General features: G+C 37.7%; 1 protein-coding gene across 1 annotated transcript in view; it reads right to left on the bottom strand.

The window, feature by feature from the left end:
• Prkdc (protein kinase, DNA-activated, catalytic subunit) overlaps window positions 1–12,322 on the bottom strand; it is a 197,315-nt gene that overhangs the window by 78,246 nt on the left and 106,747 nt on the right. Inside the window, exons 53-57 of the mRNA XM_055599098.1 lie at window positions 9,838–9,962; window positions 9,595–9,744; window positions 6,193–6,366; window positions 5,293–5,391; window positions 3,973–4,180 (exon numbers count right to left, since the gene is read on the bottom strand). Coding sequence (XP_055455073.1) covers window positions 3,973–4,180; window positions 5,293–5,391; window positions 6,193–6,366; window positions 9,595–9,744; window positions 9,838–9,962 — 756 coding nt within the window. The remainder of the gene's footprint in view (window positions 1–3,972; window positions 4,181–5,292; window positions 5,392–6,192; window positions 6,367–9,594; window positions 9,745–9,837; window positions 9,963–12,322) is intronic.

The raw sequence follows: 12,322 nt of genomic DNA, 5'->3' as shown, positions 1-12,322 counted from the left end.
ACATAGCTATACATAGTACAGGCGATATACAGCAAGCCTATAGCCAGCATCAAACTGAATGGAGAGAAACTTAAAGCAATCCCACTGCAATCAGGGACAAGACAAGGCTGCCCACTCTCTCCATATCTCTTCAACATAGTGCTGGAAGTCCTTGCTAGAGCAATAAGACAGTTGAAGGAGATCAAGGGGATACAGATGGGAAAGGAAGAAGTCAAATTATCACTATTTGCAGATGATATGATAGTATATGTGAGTGACCCCAAAAATTCTACCAGGGATCTCCTACAGCTGATAAACACCTTCGGCAAAGTGGCTGGATACAAAATTAACTCAAAAAAATCAGTAGCTCTTCTGTATACAAAAGACAAAAGGGCTCAGAGAGAAATTAGTGAAACAACACCCTTCACAATAGCCACAAATGACATAAAGTACCTTGGAGTAACCCTAACCAAGCAAGTCAAAGACTTGTATGAAAAAAAATTTCAGGTCTCTGAAGAAAGAAATAGTAGAAGATATCAGAAGATGGAAAGATCTCCCATGCTCATGGCTTGGCAGGATTAACATAGTAAAAATGGTCATCTTACCAAAAGCAATCTACAGATTCAATGCAATTCCCATCAAATGACCAACACAATTCTTTACAGACCTGGAAAGAAAAATTCTCAACTTCATATGGAATAACAAGAAACCCAGAATTGCTAAAACAATCCTCTACAATAAAAGATCTTCTGGATGTATCTCCATCCCTGATCTTAAGCTGTACTATAGAGCAACAGTTGTAAAAACTGCATGGTACTGGCACAGAAACAGAATGGTGGATCAATGGAACTGAACAGAAGACCAGAAATAAACCCGCACTCTTATGAACACCTGATCTTTGACAAAGATGCCAAAACTATACAATGGAAAAAAGATAGCATCTTTAACAAATGGTGCTGGTCTAACTGAATGTCTACATGTAGAAAAATGAAAATAGATCCATACTTATCACCCTGCACAAAACCAAAGTCCAAGTGGATCAAAGACCTCATCATAAAACCAGACACATTAAATTCATTAGAAGAAAAGGTGGGGAATACCCTAGAACTCATTGGTACAGGAGACAACTTCCTGAACAGAACACCAACAGCACAGGCTCTAAGAGCAACAATCATGAAACTGAAAAGCTTCTGTAAAGCAAAGGACACTGTCATCAAAACAAAATGACTGCCTACAGATTGGGAAAGAATCTTCACCAACCCTTTATCTGACAGAGGGCTAATATCCAGTATATATAAAGAACTAAAGAAGTTGAAAAGCAGCAAACCAAGTAATCCAATTAAAAATGGGGAACAGAGCTAAACAGAGCATTCTCTGTAGAGGAATATCAGGGAAACACTTAAAGAAAGGCTCAATGTCATTAGCCATTAGGGAAATGCAAATCAAAACAGCCCTGAGATTTCACCTTACACCCATCAGAATGGCCAAGATGAAAAACTCAAGGGACAACACATGCTGGAGAGGTTGTGGAGAAAGGGGAACCCTCCTCCACTGCTGGTGGGAATGCAAACTTGTACAACCACTCTAGAAAGCAATCTGGCGCTTTCTCAGACAACTAGGAATAGCGCTTCTTCAAGATCCAGCCATACCACTCCTAGGCATGTATCCAAAAGAGGCTCAAGTACATAATAAGGACATTTGCTCAACCATGTCTGTAGCAGCCTTATTTGTAATAGCCAGAAGCTGGAAACAACCCAGATGCCCCTCAACTGAAGAATGGATGCAGAAATTGTGGTACATCTACACAATGGAATATTACTCTGCAATGAAAAATAAGGAAATCATGAAATTTGCAGGTAAATGGTGGGACCTGGGAAGGATCATCCTGAGTGAGCTGTCCCAGAAGCAGAAAGACACACACGGTATATACTCACTCATATAGACATGTAACATAGGATAAACCTACGAAAATCTGTACATCTAAAGAAACTAATCAAGAGAGAGGACCCTGACTAAAATGCTCAATCGTCATTGGGAAAGGCAAAAAGGACAAACATCAGAAGAAGAAGAAAACAGGAAACAACCTAGGAACCCGCCACAGAGGGCCTCTGAAAGGCTCTGCCCTGCAGACTATCAAAGCAGATGCTGAGACTTATGGCCAACTGTTGGGCAGAGTGCATGGAATCTTATGTAAGATGTGGGAAATAGTAAGATCTGAAGAGGATAGGAACCCCACAAGGAGCAACAGAACCAGAAAATTTGAACACAGGGGTCTTCCAGAGACTCATACTCCAACCAAGTACCAGGCATGGAGATAACCTAGAACCCCTGCACAGATATAGCCCATGGCAGTTTAGTGTCTAAGTGGGTTACATAGTAATGGGAAGAGGGACTGTCTCTGACTTAATCTTATTGGTCTGCTCTTTGATCACCTCCCCTTAATGGGGGAGCAGCCTTACCAGGCCACAGAAGATGACAATGCAGCCACTCATGATGTGATCTGATAGATCAAGATCAGCTGGAAGGAGAGGAGGACCTCCCTTATCAGTGGAGTTGGGGAGGGGCATGTGTGAAGAAGGTGGAGGGAGGGTGGGACTGGGACGGGAGGAGGGAAGGGCTTATGGGGGGATACAAAGTGAATAAAGTGTAATTAATAAAATTAGATTTTAAAAAAAGTGAAAAAAAGGACCACAATTGAGAGCATCTATCCTCCAACGCCTACATTCTATATTAGAGGGTTGACACTATATTTAACAATGCCAGTGGTGCCACAATACAACTACTGCTACTCAGGTCACTCAGATTACCCAAGTGCTAAAAAACTATGCATACATTTTACCTTCAGGCGATGTGTATAAGGTTTAAATGAAATAATTTATATTTCATTTGTTATTTATGCCTGGGTTTTTAATGTATCTCATAACCCCTCATCAAATAACCTTAAAAAGAAAAAAGAAGTTTCTTTTTGCAGCATAAAGAAACTGTTAGAGAAATCCATAAATGGTCAAAAATACAAACAACTGAGTATGGAATGCTCAATCCTAACTGACACATCTATAAGGCAACTCTTATACCTAAGGCTTGGAACCAGAAGACCTGGACATTTTCTTTACGATCATGTCTTCTCAATATGATAGGAAAGCAATACCCTTAAAATCTCAACAATATGGTTGCCTAAAGGAACCCTGAACAATGATAATACCAGTTTACATGCCAGAGTGGATGGGGAAATCTCTTAAGACCCTAAATCCTAGGTGAAAAGCTACACACAATTAATAATTGCTTAAGAAGGGAGAATCAGTTTTCTTTAAGGATGAGCGCCCTAACTGGTTATCCAATACCAAGGGTGCATCCCTAAAAACATGCATATGAACATATGCATAGATTCATATATTTATACACACACATGCAAAATATAACAACTAAAGAAAAAGAGGTCATGAGTTTGAAAGGCAGCAGGGACGGGGGATGGAAAGAGTGAGGGGGGAAGATTAATAGCTCATGTGAAAACAGGGGAGAAAATGATGTAAATACTATGAAATTTGATAGATAGATACAGAAATATATCACTATATCAATATAAGCATACAAATATTTCATAATAATATGAAATCTTGCAGTCCCAAAGTTCAGATAAGGAGTATTGAATTTGTACCAGGGAACACACCAGAGCCTGCTCATTGGGAAGCACCTGTGCCACTCTGCCTGCTGTAGCTTCTATAGGAATTTAGAAACTTGATTTATGGCAACAGCTAAGCAGGGTTATGCTTGGTTAGTATTTGGATCAGAGGACAATTAAACTTTATCTCTTCAAGGTATGAAGAGCTAACAGGGAAGGGAGGGGTCCAAGAGGAGTCTGAGAGAAAAAAAGAGTATAAGACACAGGTGGGAAGGAAGCACATGTCCATATCTTAGAAAGAAGCATATGCATATTTTTCATCAACAGGAAAAACACATTAATAGTCACCATGATTAGAGGGACAAGCACTTTACCTGAAATTTACATTCTGACAGAGGATGCTCAAAGATGGGGTTTAGATAATCTGGGCTCATCCTGGTCATTTCAAGCAGAAAATTTGTTGCTAAACTTAAAAAGTGGCCTTCTATCTTAGGAGAATATAAAGAATTTAATGCCAACAATCGCTCCAATATATTGGATGGTAATCTTGTTTCATGGCTCCAGAAATTCCGAATAATTAATCTGAAAATTGAAAAGAAAAACATGCTTAGATACGAGCAAACGAAAGGAAGTATTGCCGACATTATCATGTGAGGACTTCATAGCTTTCATGCACAGAAATCTCGGTTGAAAGGGAAACTACATCAAAATATGAGTTAAGAATAAGAAGAGGTTCTGAAAGACAAATATCACCAAACTGTAACATATTTAACAAACAGGATGAGAGACATCCCCTGGAGAATTTATAACAGTGAGTATATCATACTAACAACTCTAAAACTCAAAGTCATCTTAACAAATATCAGTAGTTGTAGCTCACTCATTGGCAGAGCACTTGACTACCATACAAATCACTGGATTAGATAACCAGAATCAAATGCAAATTTCATAAAAATCCTTCACTGCTTTGCTAAAACAATTCACTGTAAAAATTACTGTATTCAAAACTTAATTTAAAAATCAAATTAAGACTGGGAACACAGGTCAGCTATTACATTGCTAGCCTGATAAATGTTGAGGCTCTCAGTTCAATTCTCAGTATTGCCCAAAGAGAAAAACAAAAATCTCATTGGACATTTCAACTATTATTTATGAAATTTAAATATACATTGTTAGAAGTTCGATGAATTTAAAATTGAAGCAAGAATAAAATTAGTATATCAAATCATATTGAAACCTTGGTCCTTTGTTAAGTGATTGGCATTTGAAAAGATGCTCACATAACTGATTAGGACATTTTAGAGAACAGTCGTTATTGTTCGTATCTCTATATAGAACAAACATTGTTTTCTTCCTAATGTTAAAGTGTCCAACATTTCATGTAACCTTGATATATGTAATACGATTTTTAACTATTTGTGTCAAATGGGAAACAGAAAAGTTTTCTACTTGAAAATCTTTAACTAACTCACTGCATAAGCACTTTGTCCTAACCAACTTTTCACAAGTTTTATTCTGAAATAACCTGTCAAGGTTTTAAAATCTTATTCTTCATAAAGTAATTTAAAACACTTTGCTAAGGATTAGAAAATGCAGGAAGCAGGGAGAATGATGACATAAGAGTAAACACTTTAATCTACTCTAGAAAACAATAACCTAATCCTGATCTAATTTATTCCAGAAGAAGAACACACTGGAGTCCAAGGTTCTCATCAATCAGTCCTTGAATCAGCACATCTTTTGCCAGTTTTAATATTTCCTGGGAGTCTTCATCCATTTGACTTTCTGGATCTCTGTTTGAGAAAATGACAATCTATTAGTATTCTATTCCACCAGTCACACAGTCTGGTTTAAAGCCGGGGGGGGGGGGGGGGCGGGGGGTTTGCCCAAGGCAATTTAGCAGAGCTGCTGAAGGTGTGGATGAGGACAGATCTGATCTCATCCCTTAAAAAAAGGATTGTGTGTGTGTGTCTGTGCATGTGTGTACAGAAGCATGCACGTGCATGTGTGCCACATGTATGCAATGCCTTCAAAGACCAGAAAATGGCATTGTGAGAGCAACCTCTCAGGGGTAATGGGAACCAAACTCTAAAAAGCAGCAAGCATTTTTAACCCCGGAGCGGTCTCTCCAGCCTCAACTCATATATTTCTAACCGATAATCTCTATTTCCTACATATTCAAGAAATACTTGCAAAAGTGGATAATTCAATATATTGATATAAACTTGTTTCAATTATTAGTCATATTGTTAAAAATGCTTTCTTATATTACAAATCACTAAAGGTATCTACACAAGCCCTGCAAGAAACGTTAATACAGGCCTGGGGAGAAGGTTCAGTGGGTAAAGTAGTTGTTGTACAGCACATAAAACTAAGTTCAAGTCTCCAGAACCCATGCAAAGATGTGCAGAATTGTGGAAACTTGTAACCCAGAGTCTCTTGAGCCTGGCATACACAGTGGAAAAACAGACCTGAGATTGTCCTCTGATCTGTGTACAGAAGCACGTGCCTGTAATCACACACTCGTGCACACATATACTATACATACACACAGATTTTTTTTAAAGTGATATAAAATGCAATGAATGGCTAACCTGTAATTGTCATGAATCCACATAAGAATATTATACATTTGTTCTCTACACATTGGAGAAGGATGGGAAACAAATTCCACAACAGGATTCAGAAGTTCTCGCAGTTCTACTGGTTCCAGTTTTGCTATTATCTTATAAACTATATCCAAACACACCTTTTGCCTTTCATCATCTCTATAATAAAGAATATTGTGGTAACATAAATTTTAACAATGTTTATTATCAGACCTACAAAGTATGACAAGCAACATTTTCTTCTTGGTCTCAAGTTTCAAAAGTTGTTATAATGCAAAACCTACATATAAAGTCTACTACTAAAAGAATAATAAAAATGTGGCACATATATACACATACACTGAAAAAATGGAATTTTATTCAGTTAGTTATAAAGAAAAATAAATTCAGGAAAATGGATGGAAAGTATATACTGAGGTAACCTAACCTATACCCACGTAGACCACTGCTGCGTGTTCTCTAGTAAATGGATCTTAGCTTCAAAATCACAGAATTATGTGTATAATCTATAGTATCTATATAGAAAGGGTCCATAAGATGGGAGAAAGAGGTCTTAAGTGGGGAGTGGACAGAAAAAAAAAAAAAAACACTTGTGATATGAAAAGTAGATAGAGCATGGGAAAAGGATAAGGAAAAGAAGAAGCAGGGAGAAAACTACGGGTTGAAAGGTTTAAGAGGGGATTAGCATAAGAGGATGGGACAGAAGAGTTTGGGGGGGAATAACCAAAACAAATGACTTACAGAAAACCTTATGGAAACTCATTATTTTGTAATGATTAAATAATTAAAAAGCAGGTCTGTCTGTTTGGTTGGTTGGTTTTGTTTTAAGACACTGTTTCTCTGTGTAGCTTTGGCAGTCTTGTGTAGACCAGTCTCTGTGTAGACCAAGCTGGCCTTGAACTCACAGAGATCCACCTGCCTCTGTCTCCTGAGGGCTGGGATTAAAGACATGTGACACCACCATACAAAAAGTAGATTTTTAAAGAAGAGTTTGAATGGAGGTACACTACATGGGTAGACAACACTACTGACACAAGCCATGGGTCATTAAATGAAAATCCAAGTGCCAGGGATAGGCTACCTCCTTGCACTGATGGTCAAGGAAACTCCATTGAACCTTAGAATAACAGATTGTTGCTATTTAACTTAGTTACCCACTAGATCTAAATGATAAGACTCCACTCTGAAACAATATGCACTTTTGATTACAAGACATAGAAAAATTAAAATGGTCTTGCAAACTTCTTCCCTGCTAGCTTTCATAGTTTCCGAAGGTGCTATGCTATCCACGCCATTGAGGAAGAAAAGTAACCATTGCTTCTACCTAGTAGTAGTCCCCACATGTAAGGCATGATGTGCCCACTGATACAACAGTGTTGTGAATGCTTTAGGGATAACCAACTGCTTTCTGATTTGTCTAAAGCCTGCTCCATAAAAAGGAATCTATGCCTGTACTATAAACCCTGTCAAAAGTTCATGGCTAGGGAGATCATAGGCTTAAGGGAACAACTTACTACTGCTAAATAAGAGACACTTAAATATTTCATACCCATAGATTAATGATGCTCTCAACCTTGGGTAGAAAGTTTTCTTTTTGAAGTGGATAATATAAATTCACAAGTGGTCAAAGTTCTGAATAAATGACTGTTGACTGTTGAGTCCTAAACAGGATAGCTATATCCCACCCAGTCACTCAAGTATCAGGAAGTATCATCCATCAAGAGTAGGAAGACTGTTAACAACCAAAGGATAGAGAAGAATGTTATGAAATACTATCCTCAGGACATGAGATGACCACTGCATACATGTACTCACAGAAGAAACTGATCACTACATGCACAAGATTGAACCTATCACTGACATATGATGGAAGCTCATGACATTCTACCCCTAATGAGAAGCTATTGGTAGTTAATAGTTGGTGGGGGTCGGATGAATCATTTTTCTTCAGTGGTGCAGCCATTATTAAGGTGCCTAGGACCAGTAAATAATCCCACATCTATGTACATAAAAGTTAAACTCAATGGACTATTAAACAAGAGAAAAGAGAGAAGATAAAAGTCAAGATGGGAGCATGTTGGTAAGAAGGGTTCTAAGGGTAATGGGAAGGGCACAACAGAAAACTAGGATTCTTATCAAAAGACATATATAGGTGTATGTGCACAATTGTCAAAGAATACATAAAAGTTATTTTTAAAAAGGAATCCTAAAAGACAACCATATACAACTGAACAACTCTCCTACCAAAATAATCAACCAGGAAAAAAACTGGTGAATTCCAGGCACATGCAACCAAGGAAGACTAAAATGTAAAAATATAAATACGAAGTGATTAATAATCAATGGGAAGCTTGAAGTGATCATTCAAAACATCACAACAACAACAACAACAAAAGTCCAGGGTCAGATAACAGCATGGCTAAAGCACACCGATGATTTCTTTTTTTTTTTTTTTTTTCTGATACAAAGTTTCTGTGTAGGCTTGGCTGTCCTGGACTTGTTTTATAGACCAAGCTGGCCTCAAACTCACAGAGATAAGCTATACTGATGTTTTAAAGAGATGAAAAAAGAAAGGCAGACTAATTTACTCACAGTCATGTTAATCTCTTAGATTCAACACTCATGATTGTGATTACCATGATCATGTAAAAGGAGAACAGGTGAAGGATATTAACTCTTTTATAACTATAAGATTATTTCAAAATAAAGTTCATTTAAAGAAAATAATGGTGACAGATAAAAATATGAAGGACTCAGGTCAAAAACACTTTCAGGTGCTACCTACTATGTCAGATAGTGCCTGAGCCCTAAAGGAGCAAAAGCGTATTTCTTTATCTCCTGTTTCTGAAAGCAGTCAGCTTTCAGGATGTACTAAAGGAGAGCAGAGGACATTGACATTCATTCTTTGTTATCAATACATTCCATACTTACCAGTATTTTATCCCTGTGATATATACAAAGGTCATAAATGTAAGAGAATAGAGAAATGGACCAACTGCTTTATCTTAAAATTACCTTCTAGTCTACTGCAACTTTGAAAAGAAGTGAACAATTTTAACATAAGAAGGCTCTTGCCTGTCAAAATAGGTACAAAACTAAAAACCATACACAAATCTAAAAGATAGCCCAAAGTACTACATTACAGCAGTGTTCTTCATTTGTGTGAGAAATATGGAAGGATAGGACTAGATTTGGCCACATGAAGCTCCAAAAACAGAGGAGCCATGATAGGCTCATATTTTACTCCTACTCTCATCACTTTTCCCTCTTGAGTTGAAATTTCACAAATATGCTTCTTTTGAACACTCATAAGTGGCTCATAGTTACATGAGTGAATTATTTGTGGCCTACCTGTATTCTAGGCAGTGAGGCCTGATATTCACTTACCTATGTCTCATAACTTGAAGAAAGTTCTTACTCTTTAGTTCTAAGTATAGGCCTGTAATCTCCTCTGCTCGACTAAGCACCACTTCCAGACAAAGAGTCTTCATTACTCCATGAAATTTTGGCAGCATAAAGAACAGAGCATTCAAGAACCTGGGTAAGTGAGAGGGTTTATGAGAAGATGGCCCATGATATGTCTCCCTTACCTCCTACCCATATGCCATTCCTGCTGTCATTGTCCCTTACCTGTCAGCAAGAGGAGGAAAGCCCTTAACTATTTTGTTTAAGCATACAACAAATTTGTCTTCCATAGTATTTTGATGTTGTTTAAGTTGTTTTACAACCAATTCACATACCGACTCTGTTATCACCTGAAAAAATTAAGTAAAGTTTCCTTTCAAGCACACATAAGTGAAACACTATGTTAAGTGCTGAAAACAAATTTTATTTTAATTAAGTTACTCCAAGAAAGATGCCCAGCGTTAGGGCCTTCAGCAATGTTTACACTTAAGTGATGATACTGAGTGCCAGGAATGGGCCTGGTTTGCAGTAGCTACCAGACAGCCACAGGTTCACAGGCCCTGACTGCAATATTGAGTGAGTAAGGCACACCTGGGTACTGTGCTAGGATCCAATGCCCTATGCTTCTGACATAAAAACACTGCAATTCCTCTGAGAAGATATAATTAGCTTTAGTGTAATGTTTACCAAACACAGTTCAAGACACAATATATGTTGGGTACCTTGGTTAAATACTCACATTTAACTCTATCTCAAATGGCCCCCCTACTACAGTCTTTCTGCATGTATCACAGTCTATTCATCATTCATTACTAACTGTTAAATATTCATTGTATTATCAGTCTACTCCCCCAAATTATAGCTCCCCCAGGGCCGAGATGTGGCCTATCTGTTTCCTGCTGTGTCTCTAGGATCTGGAATCAACATGTAAGTTTTCAAAAGCAAGGACTCAGTATGGACAATGTACTCACGGAAGATTCATTGGAAATCATGAAAATACTTATGTAGAGATTTAAATAATTGAAATGTTCTACATGAGATTTATTTGAAATTATTTGAATGATACATACAGTGTATCTGTTAGGGCTGAGAGTGCTACCTAGCCTAATATGTGTCTTTTCATTAAAAGTATTTATTCTGGTGACAGGATGAAATGGTCAGTTTAGTATATATTAAGAAAGAACAGTACAAATCAGGCAATCAGAAGGCACACTTGTGACAACAGCCAGCACAGAGGTGTTGAGAGTGGCTTGATGGGTAGATCAGGAGCCATTCTACTTAGGTTTCATTTTATTTTTTTAGATTCTTACACTAAATCCATACTAAATTTAATTCAGGAAATAATGCAAGGCAAAGTATGTATTAAGCAGAAATCTAAGTAATGAGAAAATAAAGCTAGGACTCCACTGTGATTTCCTAATATGTGATAAAGATAAAGAACATTGAGCATTTTAAACCTGACATTCATTGACATCACAATCGTGTCCTAACAAGGTTATTCTCACGTAAACTTTTTTCTCAGTTTTACAATGAACAGTGATGAATGGCTTCCCAATATGTAGAAAATAAGCAATGTATACAGAACTAGTCCTAAACAAGTCACTTGTACCACTCCTTTCTAGGGACAGTATGAAAGGGGATAAAAGTGTATAAGAGCTGGAATATAGGATCAAGAGCTAGGAAATTCTATTCCCTAGAATCATTACAACTAATGTGTAATGGAAGTTTTGATTTCTTTAAAAACTCAGTTATGTTAGGTAAATGTTTTTGTTTTAATCCCAAGTGTGGGATTTTAGTTGGATTATAGTTTGTCTATATCAGTTAATTGTTACATGTGGGGTATGGCTTTTGCCAGCTCGTAACAGCCTTCCACATGCACAGAGAAGGGTATGGTCTAGGACTCTGAGGATATAAATTTGAGAGCTTAGAGTTGGTGTGTGGCATGCAGCAGTTTGGAGAGACTGTGTGGTGGTTTGGAGCAGACGGACAAGAGAGAAATACTTTCAGGTGCAGTGGCTTGAAGAAGACTGTTGGCAAAGCCCTAAAAAAACCCATTGACCGTAAACAGCAGGGAGAAATAAAGGGCCCTTCTCTCTCCTACTAGGGTTGGGAGGTTGGAAGGGAGGTTGAGGACTATGTATCCCAAATAAAGTAGAGTTATAAAACAAGCACTACACTAATGTAATCATTAACTCAGATTCACAGTTATCTACATTAGACTAACCCTACGTATAATCTATATCAAGGAAGGGCTCACAGGGCCCCACCCCTTACCTATGAACTAGTTATTGGCTATTGATAATATTCTGGGAGATGGAGAATCATTGCCATTAGTAGTGTACCTGCTGCTGGCCTACCAGGCCCCAACATATAGCTCCAAAACAGTAGTCACACAAATGTCTTTGACTTCATGAGTCACAAAACAAAATGAATACATAAGAACAAGAGAGAGACGGAGCGGGGGAGGGAGGAAGAGAGAGACGGAGGGAGAGAGAGACTGACTTGTGGGAAGAGTGGAGGGTAGACCAAGGCAGTAGCAAGGTAGTACAAGTGTTGAGTATACAAAGCACATAAATGTAAAAGCGTTATTTATTTAAAAGAAAAAGAGGTAATAAAAGTTAAATATAAATATAAATTATAAATAAGGGGGGAGCTGAGATGCCAAAATAAAAATGAAGTTCCATTTTCCTAAGTGTTTGCTTTCTTGACT

Source organism: Psammomys obesus, unplaced genomic scaffold, assembly GCF_907164565.1.
Source record: "Psammomys obesus unplaced genomic scaffold, mPsaObe1.curated_primary_1811, whole genome shotgun sequence".
Classification (NCBI taxonomy): Eukaryota; Metazoa; Chordata; class Mammalia; order Rodentia; family Muridae; genus Psammomys; species Psammomys obesus.
The sequence above is the reverse complement of the archived record's forward strand: the minus strand, read 5'-3'. Positions and strand labels throughout refer to the sequence as shown.